Raw genomic sequence first — 20,823 nt, forward strand, 5'->3', positions numbered from 1 at the left:
TGGATATGATACCACAAGCACAAGCAACGGAAGCAAACATAAGTGGGACAATATCAAGCCAGAAAAGTTCTGCATGGAAAACATTCAACAAAATTAAAAGAAAACCTACTGAATGGGAGAAAATATTTGCTAACATATATCTGAAATATGTAAGAAACTCATACACAGCTCAACATCAAAAAATATCTGGTTAAAAAATGGGCAGAGGACATCAATAGACATTTTTCTAAAGAACACATAGAAATGGCTAACAAATCTTACTACACTGATGGACAGTGACTGCAGTGGGGTAGGTGCGGGAGACTTGATAATATGGGTGAATGTGGTAACCACAATGTTGCTCATGTGAAACCTTCATAAAATTGTACATCAATGATACCTTAATCAAAAAAAAGAAATGGCTAACAAGTACATGAAAAGATACTCAGTATCACTAATCATTAGGGAAATACAAGTCAAAACCACAATGATATAATATCTCATACCTCTTAGAATGGCTATTATCTAAAAGACAAGAGGTAACAAATACTGGTGAGGATATGGAGAAAAGGGAACCCTGGTGCACTGTCGTTGGGAATGTAAATTGATAAAGCCACAGTGGGAAATACTATGGAGGTTCCTTAAAAAATTAAATACAGAACTACCCTGCAACCCAGTAATGCCATTGCTGGATATATATCAAAAGAAGATGAAATTATTATCTTGAAGAGATGTCTGCACTTCCATCTTCACTGTAGAATTATTCATAATAACCCAGATACAGAAACAACTTAAGTGTCCTGATGGATGAGTGGATAAAGAAACTGTATATATACATGCCTCACACACACACACACACCCCACACACAGTCTGGAAGTTTATTCAACCATAAAAAGGAAGGAAATCCTGCAATTTGTGACAGCATGGATAGACCTTGAGGGCATCATGTTAAGTATAATATGTCATAAAGAGAAAGACAAAGACTGTAAGATCTCACTTATAGGTAGAATCTAAAAACACTGAACTGTAGAAACAGAGAGTAGAACGGTGGCAGCCAGAGTATAAGGGATGAGGGAAAAGGGAAGATGTTGGCCAAAGGGCACAACTTTCAGTTATAAGGAACTAAGATCAGGGGTCTAATGTCAACAGAAGGACTACAGTTAATAATACCATATTATAAACTCAACAGTTGCTATGAGAATAGAGCTTTAATGTTCTCATCATAACAACCACCAACAGTAATTATGTGAAGTATAAGATGTGCTAAATCTTTGTAGTAAAACATTTCAAAATATATACATGTATCAAATTTTCAAAAAAATCAATCCAAAATAGATTAAAGCTTAAACATAAGACTGGAAACCATAAAACTTTTTAAGACTGAATAATATTCCAGTGTGTGTGTGTGTGTGTGTGTGTGTGTGTGTGTGTGTGTGTGTGTGTGCACTACATTTTGTTTATCCATTCATCTGTTGATGAACATTATTTTTTACATCTTAGCTATTCTGAATAGCACTGCAGTGAACATGGGGAAGAAGAAAACAGAGGGGAAAAGTTCCAAAACATTGGTCTAAGCAATGATTTCTTGTATATGACACCAAAAGCATACGTAACAAAATAAAAAATATACAAGTGGAAATACATCAAACTAAAAAAGCTTCTGCACAACAAGGAAAATAACCAACAGAGTGAAAGGCGATCCACAGGATGAGAGAAAATATCTGCAAACCACATATCTAATAGGAATTACTATCCAGAATTTAAAAGGAAATTATATATAACACAAAAACAAACAGACAACCTCAAATAACTGAATGTAAAATATGGGTAAAGGACTTGAATAGACATTTCTTCAAAGAAGACCTACAAATAGCCAACAAGTTTATGAAAGATGCTCAACACCACTAGTGATCAGAGAAATGCAAATCAAAGCCACAGTGAGATATCAGCTCACGCCTGCTAGGACGGCCACTATCACACAAACAAACGTAAGAGCTGGCAAGGTTTTGGAGACATTGGAACCCGTGTGCACTGTTGGTGGGAATGTAAAATGGTACAGCTACTATGGAAAACAGTATATAGCTTTCTCAAAATATTAAGGAACTACTATATGATCCAACAATCCCACTTCTGGGTATTTATCCAAAAGAAATGAAATCAGGATCTCAGAGAGATACTAGAACTCCCGTGTTCACTGCAGTGCTATTCAGAATAGCTAAGATGTAAAAAATAATGTCCATCAACAGATGAATGGATAAACAAAATGTAGTACACACACACACTGGAATATTATTCAGTCTTAAAAAGGCAGAAATCCTGTAATATGAGGTAACATGAATGAACCCTGAAAATATTATGCTAAGTGAAATAAGCCCATCTCAGGACAAATGACTGACTGCTAATGCAGTCAGCAGAGCATAGAAGCAGAAAGTAAAATGGTGGTTGCCAGGGTTTAGGGGAAGAAGAAAATGGGGAACTGATATCAATGGGCATCAAGTTCCAAGATGAAATAGTGCTAGAGATCTGCTGTACAACATTGTACGTATATTTATCAAGACTGCATTTTATACTTAAAAATTCATTAGGAGAGGTATCATATCATGCATTTTTTAAGCACAAGAAAGAATTCTACCACTAAGATCCTACTAAGACTGCTAGATATTATTGTTCTTTCATTTTGACTGTTGCATCATATTCCATTGTGTAAATGGAATTATATAAACTGCTTATCCATTGACTCTCCTACTGATGGACAATGGAATGTTTCCAGGTTTTTACCACTGTAAAGAACACTGCTATTAACACTATTTATATATCTCTTGATGTTGAAGCATATTCCTTGAGTACATGTCTAAGAGTAAACCTAATAGATTATTATTTGTTGTAGTGTTCAACTCTAGGAAGTAATGCCAAATTGGCAATTACACTTTCCCCAGCAATGTATAAAATTCTCCTGTGGATTTTTATCCTCACCAATATTTGTTATTAGACTTTTTACCCTTGGCAGTCTGATTGTGGCCTTGATTGCTATTTCTCAAAATAAAAATGATGTTGAAGATCTTTCATGTTTTGGCCATATGAGTTTCCTTTTCTTTGAAATGCCTGCTCATGATTCTTGCCTGTTTTTCCATTTGATTGTTCATGTTCTACTTGTTGAGTTGGGGAAGTTCTTTATATATTATTGATATGATCCATTGCATATGGTGAAAATATTTCCTCCCACTTTGTAACTTATCTTTTCAATCTCTTTATGGCGCCTTAAAAATCACCTAAAGTTCTTAGTTTTTATGTATTAAACTTTTTAAATCTTCTCTATTATTTTCATTTTTTTCTTTTTAAAGAAACCTTTCCTAGCCCAAGGTCTAAAATACAGTAATGTTTTCTATGAAGAATGCTAATGTTTTATCTTTGACACATTAGTCCTGAAACTGATGTTCACAAATGTTGTGAAGAAGGAATCCAACATCTTTTCCTATATGGTAACATTTTTTCTTATCCTATCAATCAAATTGTCCCTTCTTTCTTCATTACCAATCATGCCACTGTAGTCATGTATCAAACTTCCATTAAATGTGTTTTGCTTATCCCTGCACCCATATCAGTTTTAATTACCATAATTTCATAATTAGTTCTAATGGCTGGTAAGGTAAATCTGCTCTTCCCATTGTTCCTCTTCAAAAACGTCCTGGCTATCTCAGATATTGGTTCTTTCATGTAGACTTCAAAATAATCTCATTGAATTCCACCAGGAATACCCTGTTGAAATTTTGACTGGAATTGTACTAAGTTTGTCCATCAATTTGGAAGAATTGGCATTTAATGATATAAAACAACCACCACTGTGCAACTCTGAGCTTCATGGGTGTGGATTCAGAGAAAGCACAGCAGGGACGGTTCCTCACTCTGCCATGCCATCCGGGGCCGAGCTGGGAAGACCTGACGGCTGGGGGTGACCCCGTGGCCGGGAACTGGACTCATCTGAAGGCTTGTTCGTTCGCAAGTCTAGAGGTTGAAGCTGGCTGCCTGCTGGCAACTGAGCTGTGGGTGTCATCCGGGACACCCACGTGTGCTTCTCTGTGGGGCTGCTTAGCCTTCTCACAGCATAGGAGCTTCGTGCCCAGAGAACCAGGGGAAGTTGGATCACCTTTTATGGCCTAACTTCAAAAGGCATGTAGCATCACTTCTTCCACAGAGTCACAGACCTGCCACTGGAGGGGAGAAATATCAGTCACTCTAAAAAAAAGGAAGTGGGATAGGAGATATTGTTGTGGCTCTTTGGGAAACATTATCTGCTGCATGTCTCCTTGACTATTCACATGTATCACTCTACATCTTCAAAAATGTCTTAATAAACATTTCTAATTTTCCCTGTGAAGATAGTTTTTATTTAAATTCCCTTCTTGTTACATTATATTCTCTATTATTATCATTGATGTCTTCTCTTCAGATATGTTTTTAGATGCTTGTGATGTATAGTAATGCAACTAATTTAGAAGCTACCCACCTTGCTACACTCTCCTTTAAAATAATTTAAATTGTTTTGACTTTTTATGTAAATGATGATGCCATCTGCAAATAATACTTTTAGTTCTCCTTTCTCATCATTATGATTCTAGTCTATTTTTCTTATCTTATTGCACTGTGTAAGACTTCTAATAAAATTTGGATAACAATGTAATAGCAGGCCTCCTTGTGGCATTCTTTAATTGTAAGGGAATAAACACTACTCTTTCCCCATTTAGAATGATGCTGCTCTAAGTCTTTTACACATAAGGAATTCTCTTCTAATTCTAATTCACTAAGAAATTTTATCATTAATCATATACTGCTCCTACATCTACATAGATTTTTTCTTTATATATAGTCCATTTGGTTTGCTAATAACATTGTTTAGGATTCTTGCCTCTATTCATGAGAAAAACAGGCCTATACTTCTCCATTCTCATACTGTCTTGTTCTGGTTTTTGTAACATGGTTTTATTGGTTTCATAAAATGAAACAGTATTCTTCCCTCTTTTGCTATAATTGCAGTTGGAATAAAATTGGGATTGTCCTCATAATGCTTGTTAGAATTTGCCTATAAAACCAACTGCCTTGTGTTTTCTTTGTGGGAAGATTATAATCACCACTTTGATTTAATTTTTATCAGACTACTGAAGTTTATTACTTTTGAGGTCAATTACAGTAAATGATTATTTTCCCAAGATTTTGTCCATTTCATTTATGCTTTCAAATTTGCGAATACAAAATTGTTGATAATATTCTGGTACTCTTTAATTTCTACCCTATCTCTACTTATGCCCCCTTTACATTCACTGTAGTATTTGTGTATTTTTGCTTTTTCAGTTGATCATTTTTGGCAGATATTTGTCTACTGCTTTTTTTTCAAGAACCCATTTTTATTTTTGATTTTCTATATTGTAATGCCTTTGATTCTATTTCATTGACTTATGTTCAATTTTCTTTCCTATCTTTTCAACTTAATTTAGGTTTATCATGGCTCATTAATTTTGGGGACCTTCTTCTCTTAGACAGATTTAAAGATAAAAATTTCTCAAGGATAAAACAGAAAGGTGAGAGAACTTTCGTTTTTACAGCATCCCACAAGTCTTCATGTGCAGGGTTTTCACTATCATTCAGTAAATTTCCACTGTGGTTTCTGCTGTAACTTGTGGCTTATTTAGAAGTGTGTCTTTCAGTTTCCAAATGCACAGACACTTATCTTTTTGTTATTAAATTTTAACTTAATTACAGAGTGGTAACAGTTCTTGGTCTCTATGAACCTATTCTTTGAAATTTCCTAAGGCTTTCTTTACTGCCAGATATTTTATGAATTGTAAATGCTTCATGTGGATTGAGGAAAAAAATGTGTTTTCTCTAATTCTTGACTGCAGAATGTTGCATATATCCATTAGATCAAACTTAACAACTGTTATTCAGATTTCTACCTTTTTTGAGTTATTACCTGTTTAACCTATTAAAAATCATGAGCATGTATTGAAACTATTCCTGTGATGCCAAATTTATTAATTTATCCCTGCAGTTCTGCCACTTTGTGAACCGTATCTTTTGAGTTTTAGGAGATGCGTGTGTATTTAAAACTTCTCCATCTTCTTGATGAGCTGAATCTTTTTCATTATAGTGACCTTTTTCATCTCTACTTACAATTTTATTGTAAGATGAATTTTATTCTACATTAATATCAGTTTCACTTTTATTACATTTGCTTTTTCATCCTTTCAACCTTGTAAACAGCATATAAATTTTTTAATTCAATCTTTCAAGTTTGTCTTTCACTTGTGAGTTCATTTATTTTTATTGATATATTTGGATGTGTTTTGTCATCTTATTCTTTCCACTTGTCCCCTTTTTACTGTTTCTTTCTCATCCTCTTACTTAAAAAAACGGGGTCACATCTGCATTCTCCACCCCAATATGGCATTCTTTTACATCCTTTGTTTTTCCCCTCCCTAAAGTCCATCGTGTTGGTATTATCTAAACTTGATTTTTTTCTGAATGAAGAACAATATGCACATAATAACATGTAATTTTTAAAACTTTTTACATAGTCGTAGACCTGTTACCACAACCTGGATGAAGAAATGAAACATTATAGATCAAGATATGGAAGCCAGATGGTTGCTTTGTGCCCTTTGCATTCAACACACCCCCAAAGATTACCATTATTGTGAACGTCTGTCACCAGAGATTAGTTTTGCCTGTTAGTGATCTTCACATAAGAGGAATCATCCAGTAGGTTCTATTTTTGTGTCAGGCTTATTTTGCTCAATTTAATACTTTAACATTTATTTAAGATGTCTTTATCAGTATTTTACTTTTTATTGCTGAGCAATATTTCATTGCCTAAATATTCCACAACTTAAAAAAAAATTTATTACCTTGTTGGGCATTTAGGTTATTTTGTTCTGGGTTATTATTCAATCATTTCTGTGGTTTTTTTTGCTTTTGATATTCTTAGATTTTGCAGTAAGTGTACATATGCATTTCTCCTTCCCTCTCTTTTTTAGCTGTGAGCTTTCTAAATATTAACTTTAACTTTACTATTAGAAATTTGTTTCCATTATTTCTTCAAGTATTTCTTTTCATTTTCATTCCTCTCCATTTTTGAGACTCCTGCCATCCAGATGTGAGCACTTCTATGTCTATCCTGCATACCTCCTAGTTTTTGTATTTTTATTTTCTGTCCTATTTATTGATTATTTTCTTCTTTCTCAAAGATTTCCTTAACCTTGATTCTAATTCATACTCATAACTCAGCTGTATCCACTCTACAATTTGTCCTACTGTAGTCTCTCTTTTAACTTTTACATTAGTCATACATAATATTTTCTTGTTCCTTATGTTTCCTTATTTGGGTCATATATCTTTTCTTTCTTCCTTTATCTCTTGCAATGCATTTATCTGGCTAATTGAAAATTCTTGGTTCATCTGTTTTTAGTATTTCTGCTTCCTTTGAGAAATGTATTTTCAGCACGTTCATTTTCCTTTGAAGTGGCCACCCCTCCAAGGTCATTGTCTTGGCCAGGCAGCTCATTTCCCCCTGGGCTGTAAGGCAAATACAGTGTCCTCTGTATGAGCCTCAGGCAGCTCAAGGGTGGGGAGTGGTGGACCCCCGGGGCACCAATTCATCAGTCAGCACTCCCCACCCCGACTCCAGAGACAACCCCCAGGTCGGTGAGAAGCAGGTGAGGAAGAGACATTTCTGAGACTGCAGTGCCGAGGCCTGGGGGTCTCAGGAGACAAGAACCTACAGGACCTGATGGAGCTCATGGGGCACCACTTGTTTGCTCAGCACCTCACAAGTCCAGGGATTCGCTGTTGCTGCCTAGGGTTTCCTCATGAGCACCCAAGACCAGAGCCATGAATAGCCAAGGGCAGGAGCTGTTTTTCCCAAGGTGACAGTTGGGAGAAGCAAGAGCGAATGACCGGGAAGATCTGCTTTCCCTCACACCCCCGCCAGTACACGCAGCAGGACCCGAGCTCCCCGTGACAGCAGAGCTTTCTCACCGCTCCATCCTGGGAGTGAATTCTGGGGAAGGATCAGCAGTCCTGTTGGTTCAGCATACTGGTTAGTCCCAGCCCAAATCCTCAAGAAGTTCAAATCTTCAGATCATACAGTTAATACTGGATACATTGGATCTACCAGTTTTGAGTCAGACTCTACACTTAAAACCTTCCCCGATAGAATTCAACTCAGAATCAGGGCACAGGAGCTGTGGTACCCTGACCCTGCAGACAGGGTTGGGTACCGTCAGCTGTGCAGGTAAGAACTATGCACAGAGGATTTAAAGTGACTCGGTTACAGGTTTCACTCCCTTTGGCAATTGGACCAATGGTGTTCACATCCCACTTCTTTTCCCCACTCCTCTATAATTCAAACTCTTATAAAGTTTCCTTTTGGCCTTCAGCACTGGCTCCCCTAAACCCCCCTCTTTCTGAGCAGAGCAGTGTCACATTTATTGTCAAAATCAGTTTAGTGTTGAAGTCAGATGATTACAGTGCCTGCTGCCACCAAACATGGGCACTAAGGAACAGGAACTGGAAAGGAGCTGACAAGTTACCCGTTGACTTGTGCTTCTCACACAGCACGCGGATGTAAACTGCCTCTGCCCGTTTTCCCACACTGCTGCCATTGCAGCTTATAGAATTTTCAGAATTCATGGTTCTATTTCTTTTCATTATTATTCAGGTATCTTTGATATACACTCTTATGAAGGTTTCACAAGAAAAACAATGTGGTTATTACATTCACCCTTATTATCGAGCCCCCCCATATCCCACTGCGGTCACTGTCCATCAGTGTAGTTAAGATGCCACAGAGTCCCTATTTGTCTTCTCTGAGCTACACTGTCTTCCCCGTGACCCCACACACACCATGTGCAACGATCATGATACCCCACAATCCCCTTCTCCCTCCCTCCCCACCCATCCTCCCCAGTCCCTTCCCCTTTGGTAACCACTAGTCCCTTCTTGGAGTCTGTGAGTCTGCTGCTGTTTTGTTCCTTCAGTTTTGCTTCATTGTTATCCTCCACAAATGAAGGAAATCATTTGGTATTTGTCTTTCTCTGCCTAACTTATTTCACTGAGCATAACACCCTCTAGCTCCATCCATGTTGTTGCAAATGGTAGGATTTGTTTCTTTCTTATGGCTGAGTAATATTCCATTGTGTATATGTAGCGCATCTCCTTTATCCATTCATCCACTGATGGACACTTAGGTTGCTTCCATATCTTCGCTGTTGTAAATAGTGCTGTCATATAAACACAGGGGTGCATATGTCTTTTTGAATCTGAGAAGTTGTTTTCTTTGGGTAAATTCCTAGGAGTGGAATTTCTGGATCCAATGGTATTTCTATTTTTACTTTTTTGAGGAAACTCCAAATTGCTTTCCACAATGGTTGAACTAGCTGACATTCCCACCAGCAGTGTACGAGGGTTCCCCTTTCTCCACATCCTCGCCAGCATTTTTTGTTCCTAGTCTTTTCTATGCTGGCCATCCTTACTGGTGTGAGGTGACATCTCATTGTGGTTTTAATTTGCATTTCCCTGATCATGGTTCTATTTTTAAAAAGCTGACACCTACTCTTACCCTCCCCAAAAGAATATCTCAAGTAAGGTTCCCACTAAGCAATGGACCTTGAAGGTTTAGATTAGTATCTTCTTATGTAGCTGCTGATTATATTTTCAAACTGTGTCTAAAATATTGGAAGTTTTTTCCTCTTTCTCTACTCAACTAAAAAATATTCTCAGAATTTTGAAGTGTTTTAAAGCAGTGCTTCTTGCTTACATTCTTTATTTTTACAACTTAACAAAAACCTATTCTCATATAAGAAACTTATGGTTGTGCATATTTTGACAAAGCCAACAGAATTTTTTGCCTGATTTACACTATGAAATTCTGTAGCTTTTACTAATAAGTTTTCCCATATTCATTCATTCATTCTTTCTTTCATTCAAGTAAATATAAATTGAGCATCTGCTTTGTGCAAGACATTGTGAGAGACAAGAAATTACAAGCTCGGTCAAAAGTCATGTCTTTAGCAGATGTGGGAACAATGACTGTATGCAAATCAGCATATTACAAGGGAAAAAGAGCTAAGTGATATAAAAGCTTTTTAAAAAACCCACTAAACCGAATTAACTAAAAGTGGTATGGAAACCCAAAGAGTAAAGAATTTCCTCCCAGCTGGGGAATCTGACACAGCTTCATGGGAGAGCTGACATTTTATCTTAGCCTTTGAAAACAGGCAGAAATGGAAACGTGAAGGTGGAGAGAGGCACATCAGTAGAGGAAAGTTCAAGAATTGAATCACAGAGGGAGAAGAAAGGGCACGGACAGGCAAGCTAGAGAATGCAGAGGGTAAAGGTGAATTGAGGAAAACCACCAATCAAATACCTATATCCTCTAACCTCTGGCAAACTTTGTTTCTAACAGTAGGGAGCCAGGCAAGGATTAACCAGAAAAACAGAAAAGAGGAACTTAAAAATTCCAAGAAATCTTAAAAGTTTATAGTGTGATGTAATCCCTCTTAATTGGTCACCATAGAATGAATTTGCTAAGATAGAATAATTTTCTGCATTCTGTCCACCAGGAGATGTAATGGTCGATGCCAGAGCATGTGAGCGTGTGAACACATGGGTGCAGGGCCCAGGGGACGCCCGTCCAGCACGGGGCTCTCAGGCTCCCACAAGGAGCGTTTCATGCTGACTGAGGTCTAGCTGTACTTGTTCCCCAACCATTAGTACCACTCAGACTTGTTACTAGAACTGTAGAATCTAGCTAAATAGTAATGACAGAAGTGAAAAGATAAATAATTATTTCTACAGGAACTAAGCTGAATGCTTTGCAAAGAACCGGTAACAAAGAGTCAACAAATTGCTGTTGAATCTGATGTGGTGAGGTACCTGCGAAAAAAGTCAGTGATAGTATAAATGTGGGAGAATTCCTGGAAAAAACGGTAAAAAAAAATCTGGAAGACATTGGGGTTTAGATTGCTTATTAAGTGTCTTAGTTTTTGCTCCTTTTCCAGAAACTAAAAATGTTAATTGTCCACATGTAGTAGGTGTGATTTCTACCAAGAAAAGTGTTAACACCAATGAAGGAGTGACCTTCGAAAAAGACCTCAGCCCTTAATGGAAAAACTGGATAATGAATACTTAACAGGTATTTGAAATATAAGATGTCATACGTACATATATTCTTTAATTTTTAAATTAATTTTATTTTTTAATTTATTAATCAACCCATTTTTAGTTACTTTTTGGGAATGACAGAGTCTATTCAGACCACCTATTCTGTCTTCCCAGCCATTTCTCCATGCTAAGCAGGTGGATTCTGACAGCCAGGGCTTCCATGGTACGGGGTAAACGCCACACAGGGCATCTGGCTTCACACTGAGAAGTCACCTTTACTTCATTCTCTGACACTAATATTTCTAGTTCTAAATGCAACTAGAATTAATCACAATGTCTAAATGTCATTGCAATAAATTCATTAAGCACCTAATCTCTTTCTTATATTTCATTTGGTAGGATAATACTTTTAACCCTACTTATATCACATTTTTCTCTTTAACTAGGATTTTGTCCCATGGGGCAGACAGGTGGTTGCTGTCCCTTCTTGACGAGCAGAGGCCTGTGTCACTAGCTGTGGCAGTGAGTCCAGATAAAGGACCACCATCCTTCACCTCCCTTGCAGCTCTAAGTGACCATGTGACTGTGTTCTGTCCAAGAAGATGTGAGGGCAAGTTGTTGGACCAGTCCTTTGGGAAGGCTCCTTAAGAGGGCGCCGGACAGCCGGGGACCTGGGGAGGTCCTTTTCTGCCCTTTTCTTCCTGGTGCCCACGAATCAACTTGCTGCAAGCATGCACCAGGGATGGGACAACAGAGGGTGTGCACTGGACTCCCTGAGGACGCCCACAGCCAGCGACTGTCCCCCAGGGCCTTTCTGGGTATGGGAGAACAACAGCAAAACAGAGAAAAGAAAAAGAAACTCCTCTTTTGCTGAAGCAATTTATTATTCTGTACTTCCTCCTCTGTGCAGACATGGCTTTTCCTATCAGACATAAAAGATAACTTTAACCCAGATATCATATCCATAGACTGACTCCCTGCAATCCAATGTTTACGTATATCATCAGAAAATGATTAAAATAGTACTTTTCCGTTTTATAATCTGTCTCTTTCCTTGGTAAGCCAAGGGCGGAGTGTCCTCACGGAGAATCTGAAGAAATCATGTTATCAGAATTTGCCTCGAACTGCAAGCACTCTGCTCCCAGAACGCCGAGTATCACTGCAGAGATGAACCGAGGAGGACGCACACACCCCAGGGTGCAGCCACGGGCAGAAGCAACCCACAGGGAAAGACGCCACTGTGAAAGGAAAAATGCACGAAAGGAGTTTTTCCTTGGAGTCTACATTAAAACATACTTTTCTCTTGGCTTTCATCCAAAATTAGTTAAAATTTATTGAATGTTACCTTATGGATCTTCCGTGAAACATCATTTTAAAAGAGCAGATTTTTTTTTTCTGAGGCAGGTTTCTCAAGCGCAGAAGGAGCAGGTGGAACACAGAGATGAGCACGGTCGGGGACATTTAAAACGGCACCGCGCCGAGCTCTTCGGGTCTCGACGCCAAACCTCAGAATCTCAGGGTCTTGGCAAAGTCTCCCGTACGTTTTGAGCCTCAAACTCGCAGTCCCAGCTGATTTATCACTGGGGTTTTAAAATGAATTTCCTGTGAGAAGTAACTTTTAACTCTGAGTTCCCCAGCTTCACAGAAATGATGGCATTTTCTCACCCATCCCACCTAACTGATCATAATAGGTCCACAATAGGGACAAAGAGGAAAATGGCTCTTCCCAAACCAATGGATTATTTAAGCTAAGATTTTGTTTTTTGGTGCCAAAGTCATAATTCTTGTATTTTTCACTTTTCACAAGTCAAGCTGAGAAAGAATAATATTTAATGAAGTCACACTCAATAGGGACAACCTCACAAGCAGAAGAATAAAATGTTTCAAGTCACCCAGGTGCCTTTAACACCTCTACACGGTGCTGTGCAAGGAAGGCACAGGTTCTCCATAACCACTTGCTAAGTGTCTGTGCCATCAGGACTCACGATGTGAACATGCATCTCCACTGGAAACTGATGGTCCTTCTGGAATGTCGGAACCTTTGTTTTGACACCACCACCCACTTCATCGCTCATCTCCCTCCCCAAAGGGACAGAAGGGCTGCAAGGACACAAAAGCTTTCATACTATAATGAGAGGTGAATTTCTGTATTCTTTATAAGAATAATAATCATAGATAACACCCAGGATTAATCATAGATAACCATGCACCGTGCTGGGCACCCAAACTGCTCCCCATCTTTCCAAGGCAGGCATCCTCATCCCCAGTTACAGAGGAAGGAACGGCCTCAAGGCTGTTCCGGGGACCCCCAGCTGTGTGTGGTGAGCCCAGGGCAGATTCCTCGTCCTCCGGTGACCCCAGGGCCCTGCACCCTCAACACTCCGCGAGGTGCTCTCACTCCTTGAGCACTGTAGGTGGAACTGTACCGCCAAGAGCGGGAACCTAACCACTATTCCCAGCCGTCAACCTGCCGAATCTGAAGGACGTCACAGGCCAAGAAGCAGATCTCAGGAAATGGGCACAAAGTACAGACATAGACTAATGACGGGAAATTAATAGAGATGGTAAGTATATTTAATACCATAAAGGAAAATTGGTGAGCTACAGTTAAATGTGAACAAATTCCACTTCCCATTCCACTTTTTATAGAAGGAGAAATACACCCAGCTGTTCATTTTTGAACAGTAGGGGAAGGCTCCGGCCAAGTCTCCCAACTATTTGACTTGTTTCCTCCTCCCCTGAAATGCTCCAGGTCTGAATTCTGTGTCAGCATCTGCACCTTCTGGTTAAGCAGCACAGCCTTAGTGTGTATCCACAGCACACAGACACACACTAGCCCAACCACCAAAAAGGCCAGAAAATGTGAAATTTGGAGATCATGAGGTATGAACTAGTCCCCTACACCCGTTTTCTGGGTCTGCCTAAACTAGGGATAACTGATAGAAAAAAACCCTTGATAAGCATTCAAGATACCCAGATTCGAGTCCTGATTCCATCAGCAAATAGTTGAATGATGTTAAGCTATTTTCATGTTCTAGCCTGTTTTCTGTAAAATCAGGGGGATCAGTCAGTGGCTCTCAAGTCGGGTGCATGTCAAGACCAGCAGCAGAGCTCGCTAACAAGCCTCCTGGACACGGGCCTGACGCTGTGCTTCAGGGGCCCAGGGGTTGGTACTTAGAGCTTCCTGCGGGACTCGGATGGTGGTGGCTCCTCAAGGGAGCACCCGGCAGCTGCTGAAACAGCAGGCCAGTCATGTCAGGGACCACCTGCTTACCAGCTTTCCCACTAGCTGGCTGGGCATAGCTGCAGAGACACGGATCGGAGGGTTGCTGGCCAGGACACAGAACAGCACACGCCCCCGAGGTGCGTGTCCCTGGACACCAGCGGAGGAAGTGCAAGTTCTCCCGAAGTCATTGCCTCCCCCTTCCCCTGGGTGGTCCTTCCGGGCTTCAGCAGGTCACATCCCCGGTGGGTCTGACCGTTGGACTACAAATCTCCCTAGAGCTCACCTGGAGAGGCAAGGGAAAATTATCAATTACAATTCTTCCTGGTTCCAAAGGCACAAGGCAAAGCGTACCCTGATTAGTCAACCCATCAATCAATCACAAAGGAACCACAAAGGAAATGATCATTTCCCTGAAGAGACACAATTTTTGTAGAAAAACAGTGGTTTTCTTAATAAAATCCAAACACAAAGACAGGAATTTCAATGAGGGGGAAAAAAGAAGGTAGCATAGCAGCCCAGTGGCTTAGAAAGTGATTTGAAAACTTGGGGCTGATGAGCAGTCATCCTGGTTCCAATCTCACAGCGGCCGCCGACAGGTCCCGAGCCCCGAGAGCCCCGGCTCGCTCCCCGCTGACCCAGGACGACGGGAGTACCGCAGAGGAACGCAGACTAAGATACATGTTCTGAGTATAGTGCCTGTGACACAGCTTTTTGAATGGAAATTACAAAGAAATCCATCTCATTATTCATCAGTGAGGGATTACAAATACCAAGAAAATACCAAGGAAATGGCATAGAATGTAAGAAACCAGGAGGAAAGGTAGAAATAACTACAAATACTCCTGCTCTTAGAATTGGTGAGTTTTTCAGAATATTGGCATGCTCACTGCTCCAGATTAACTCAGGCTGCCCAGAAACTTCTGAACTTCCTACATTTATTTTTTTCAGATCTCTAATCAGTAATTTCCAGACACTATAAATTCATCTGCCTCTATTTCAGAATCTAACATATATTTTGTACTCACGTTTCTAGCTTAAATAACTGATTTCGATTTAAGCTCTGCATTCAAAATTACATGCTGATTGAGTTATATCACCGAGTACCTGACAGAACTTGTTCCTGCTAAATTTTTCAGTCTTGTTTTCATGATATTTTGGCTGAGCTAAAATTTGAACTCAGGCCTACATGACCATAAACTCTATTTCTTTCTTCTTTATTTTACAGCACTTCAGAAGTTGGAAGGTAGGAATAATAAAAATATGACAGATTTATAAATCATATGGGAAGGAGTTAATAACACCAAAAACTGCATAAAAAGCTACTCCAAAAATTATGCACATTGACATACAAACACCCCTTCTCCAATGTGTATGCTCTGGACAATATAAAGGTTTGAAAAATAAGAATTATATTGACAATAGTCAAATTTCATTTAGAAGATAAAACAAGAAAAAATCAGAACACAGTATCTTATTTCAAAACTAAAACGTGTATTCACGAGACTGATAAAAGTCTGCAAGCAAGTATTAGTCAATTTTCAGTTTCTAAAAATATTTACTTTATTAAATAACTGTTAAATAGGATTTTTACAAAACAAATTGCATAGAAAAAGGTAAAAATACTTATGTTCCCAGGGCTTCCTATGCCTTTTATTCATCATCTTCTCATCAGCCGCTCCTACTTGCGGAAAGCTGGAATGAAGGGGCACAGCTGGAATGTCACCAGCTCTCCGTCTTACAGGGAGGAAGGGCATCAACGCCTTGCAGAGATCTAGCACATCTCCTGGTAACACCTGCCGCACGCATAACGCTTACTTCAAGTCTGGCTCACCTGTCCAGTGGCCGCCGGTTCAAGGCGGGCCATCTCATGGCGCTCATGCAGAGTTCAGCAGCTGCACAAGGTTCTCAAGACATTTCAAATAATAAACATTTAGAGAGGTTTCTTCTGGGCTTGAGAAAGCTGATATAAAAGTAAGAGTATGGAAGAGTTAGTTTGTTAAACTTAGTACTGCACTTAAAAGTGGACACACATACACAAGTACACAGCTAGGATTTATATGTAACTTAAAGTTCTCCTGAAGTTCTTGAGGTACTAGCATTATGAGAATATTTTACATTAACAAATGTAGTTAACTTACAGAACTCATATTTATTTTGTAATAGAGGTTTACCCAAAGAGTATGAACAAAAATAACACACCTCCACAATGGAGAGCATCACCTATGGTCCCAAAAGAAAGCCTTGGTCTTTTCATGGACCATCCCTCCTAATGCGTAAACTAGAGTCTAACTAAATTTAACTAAGTTTAACTCCATTATTCACTACTTCCAGGAACTCATAGTCACAGTTTGAAACAAACCATAAACCACTTGTAAAAAAATCATACTATAAAAACACAAATTAATAACCAACAGACCCAGTACAGCACAGGAAAGCACAAAAAAATGTTCAGAGAATAATGCTCATTGGACACTGGTGTGACTAAAAATGAAAAAATATGCTTTGAAAAGAAAACCTTGCCTCCTATTACAGGGCCGAGCAGATACAGGGGCAGTAGGGGCTACTCTCAGGCGACTGTGACTCAACAACCTGATGTCACATCAAAGTTTTCTGTTCAAGGTCAATTCTAATTGGGCCCAGTTCTTTTCCCCTACAAACACACTTCAGCACAGTGGTAGCAACTGGCAAAAGAAGTTTAGTGCAAGAAAAAAATGACTTGGAGAAAGATCACAGACATGTTTTAAGAAACTACTGTATCTCAAACTTTCATCTATCAGAACATTTTATTATTTAAAAAATGTTACAGCGAAAAGCACAGACCAAATACTGGCACATTTTATAATGCTTCCACATCAAAAGCTCACCAATACCACTGTAGAAAACTGTCATTTTGCTGTGCACTGTCCAAATATCTCATTAATCAAAGAATTCACTTAATAGCTTCCAAGTTTAACTGTAAATTCCTTAATAGTGAAACTTACTTTTCTTTGCTAAGGAATATGCTTCATCCACTCTTCTTTTTATTGATGGATTTTTCAAAGTTGTTTTGGCCTGGAGAGAACAGAAAACAATCCACTCAATAGATTCATGCCCACGTGTTAAGGATCAGGATACCACACTACTAATTCTGCCATTGCTGACTACAGAACTAAGCAGGATATTATGAAATAATATTGCTAGAGAATTACATGAGTACATCCCATTGTGCAATCGCCTGCACCCTTCCCTATCTCAGTTCTTTCCCTACCCTTTTATCCTCCTTTTCTCCCAATCTCAACCTGCTATTTTAAAGTACCCAATCTTAGTTTCGTTATTGCATATTCTTTCAAACCTCAGATTTCAAATCAAGTATATTAAACATTACCAGTTGTTCAAGAACTATTTACTAGGTGACTACAGAGTGCCAAGTCTTGTGCCAAGCCCTGGGAAATCTGGGTAAAAGGACAGGAGTAGCCTCTGTTCCTGTGTGCACTGAGGCCAGCAGGGAACACGGGCAGCACAGAGAGAGGCAAGCAGCCAAGAGCACCACTGGGGGGCGACCGTCTATCCTAACACTGCCACTTGGCCACTATTTCATCGCCAGATACACATCGGCATTTCTCTCAGGAGGGAGGTGTCTGCAATGGAAAAGCAGACTGAAAGCCAGAGAAAGAGCAGGCGCAGGTCCCCACCTGTCCTCTCTTCCCTCTGGGCAGCCCTGTGCTGCAGCCTCAAGAGAACTGAGCTTACTTCACAATTCAGGGCCAGGGCATACTAGAGCGAGGGGAACCGCACAACTGTGCGCAACTTCACCATCTGTTTTTGTTTCAAGATGCATCTTCCCTTGACACATCTTATAGTAGAAACAATCTATACTAACATTAACACCAATATGGCAAATCAGTTTATATTAACAGGGAAAATTCACTCAAAAGAGACACTCTTCTGAAATGAGACATCCTGTTGAAAGGATTAAATGAAAAAGATGCCAACAGATGGCTAATCATATGATGCACAAGGCAGCACGGGTCTTTGACTTCATTTTCCCCTCGCTGATACTCTGACGCCCCTGGATGCGTTGTCTGAGGCCTGGTGTTTGCCCCCCAGATATGACGATTCTCAAAACTGACCTTCTGGTAATTGTGAATCAGAGCCCAAAGCGCAGCTGCTCCAATCCTCTGAGCATGTGGATTCTCACTTTCCAGACAGGCAGCTAGCACACTAATAACTTTTTCTAATAATAAACACATTAAAAAAAAAAAGGTCAGTTCCAGACATTACATTGTATTCTAATCTTGGACTAGTCAAATACTCCCCTTTTTTCCCATAAGAATACAGAGTTGGTATCACCAGACTATGGCAAAACCAATCTTTTATGCCACATGTGGGAGCACAACCGCAAAACAAATTTTGTTTGGGCCCAGGAAACCCTAGTCACCTTATTTTTTTGGTTCTAATTCAAAAGACACATTCATTTAAAGACAATAGTGCAGAAGTAATTACACAATGAGGTATTAACGAGCTGTTCCTTTATGTACAAGAAAACAGATTTGGTCTTAATAAACTATAAAGACTATTATTCAAACCTATCAATAGCATGGGCTACTATATAAAGCAATAATTAAGAAATACCATATTAGTTAAGCCTTCTAAAAAACAACTAAACATTTTAGAGGAATGACTTTGCCATGTGTGCCGTGTGTGTGTGTACCAGAGGAAAAGCTGATTTAAAGTTTTACCGACACACGCTCTGCCCCTCCTTTTTCCAAAGCTCACCTGAGTCTGGGATCGAGACTCACGCATTACCTCCAGCAGCCTGCTCATTTTAAATGAAGATTCAGAGATGACTAGTTCCAAGGAGACTGTTGGGGTGGTTCAGAACAGTATATGAACCTATATTACTACTTATTTTTATAGGTCATTAAACTTACCAAATTATTTTTGCTCTAAAGTATGTGATTTTTTAAAGGTGTTGCATTTTTAAAGGTGAAACTGTTGTTACTGGGGACTCTCTTTGTGTACATTAACCCCTCCCCACCCCACAGGGTGCATCTAACTGAACTGGATCCTGGCTGAGGGCAGGATCTGTGTCTGCTTAGTGGTGCATATGCAAATCACAGAGCCAGTTTATTTTAGGGGCTCAAAAAATATAGCTGGATGAAAGATTCCATAATTAAAACAAACAAAAACTCCTTTAAGTGACACTAATTAAGCTTTAAAGGAATTTAAGGAATTTAAAATCTATTACAGAGAAAAAAAACTGCTTCACAAAGTGAATTCTGTGCAGTACGAGGACAGCGTGGAAGGTGCTGTCATTTTCCTGCCAACTATCCCTCCTGCCTTACCTCCCACCTACATTCCCTGGTTCCCTTGCCTTCCTGTATCATAACCTACTCATAACTAGCCTACACAAACAACTATTGGATAAAATTCACCATGTGAGGTGACAGGTGGCAGTTGGTACCCCTAGGGCACCCCTTCAAATGGGAGGCTGATTTCCATTTGTTCCAATTGAGTATCATCAAGTGATATTTTTACATATTACACCACTCAGAATATCTAACCCATGATCCAAATAAGTTTATAAGCACTCCTGTCAGTTACTATCTCTTAAGAAATTTTAATAAAACACATATACATGCCAATGTGATGCCCCTCTGATAATGCAAATAGATGAATTTTTCCAAAACACATTATGAAATATTTTTTATTTCATAAATATAGTTTTAAGTTTAACAGATTGGTATGAAGTGAAGTCCCTTATAAACATATAAAAATCCTGAAGAGAATAAACAGTAAAAAGTTGTTAAACACAAAGTGATGGGTTTTGAATGTTTACCTCTTCTTAACTGATTTAACTGTAAGTTTAGAGGGATCAAGTTGGTAGCTTGAAATCAGCTGTAGTAAGATTTTCATTTACACCATTAAAATCAACAAATGCTACAATCAGAGTTGAATTAGTGGTAAAGTTGAAAGAGATTTCGGTTTTATGAATATATTTTACCTAAGGGTGAAAAACAGTTTTAACTGTGTATTACACATCAGATTTCGTAATAAACTTAATGGGGAAAAGAGCAGATTGGGATGCAATTCCATTTGTCAAATCATGACTGAACTGCAACCACAGACTGGCCACAGATACAAAAGTCCTGCAAAAGTCAATGCAAGTGTTTTGTGACTATCAGCCGGCCATACAGAACTGACAGTCCTGTGACTATATAGCAATCTGTGAATTATGTGCTACACACTCATTATACAGTAAAATGCACAAATGTATATATCCATTTATATATATAATGAAATTTCTATATATTCAGTATGTATCTCAGTCCCTGTTCATACCCCAAAAGGCATTACTTAAACATTTACCAGAACACTCTGTTTTTGCCACATTTTTGCCAACAAAGTTATGCTAGCTTCACAAAATGAGGAGATATTTCCTCTTTGTCCCCTCTCTGGAAGACTTTGAGTTTGTTTAGAATTA

General features: G+C 39.1%; 1 protein-coding gene across 6 annotated transcripts in view; it reads right to left on the reverse strand.

The window, feature by feature from the left end:
- Positions 1–20,823, reverse strand: part of RTTN (rotatin) — a 173,793-nt gene that overhangs the window by 22,196 nt on the left and 130,774 nt on the right. For 4 of the 6 annotated variants that reach the window (XM_057504264.1, XM_036876743.2, XM_036876742.2 and 1 more), the window contains 3 exons: positions 18,470–18,573; positions 17,342–17,411; positions 15,896–16,320 (listed from right to left, as the gene is read on the reverse strand). In XM_057504264.1, coding sequence (XP_057360247.1) covers positions 16,235–16,320; positions 17,342–17,411; positions 18,470–18,573 — 260 coding nt within the window. In that variant the 3' untranslated portion in view covers positions 15,896–16,234. Of the gene's footprint in view, positions 1–11,685; positions 12,373–12,479; positions 12,715–15,895; positions 16,321–17,341; positions 17,412–18,469; positions 18,574–20,823 lie in introns of those variants that run through there. The other 2 variants (XR_008998384.1, XM_057504263.1) reach the window with 2 other exon arrangements.

Source organism: Manis pentadactyla, chromosome 6 (assembly GCF_030020395.1).
Source record: "Manis pentadactyla isolate mManPen7 chromosome 6, mManPen7.hap1, whole genome shotgun sequence".
Lineage (NCBI taxonomy): Eukaryota > Metazoa > Chordata > Mammalia > Pholidota > Manidae > Manis > Manis pentadactyla.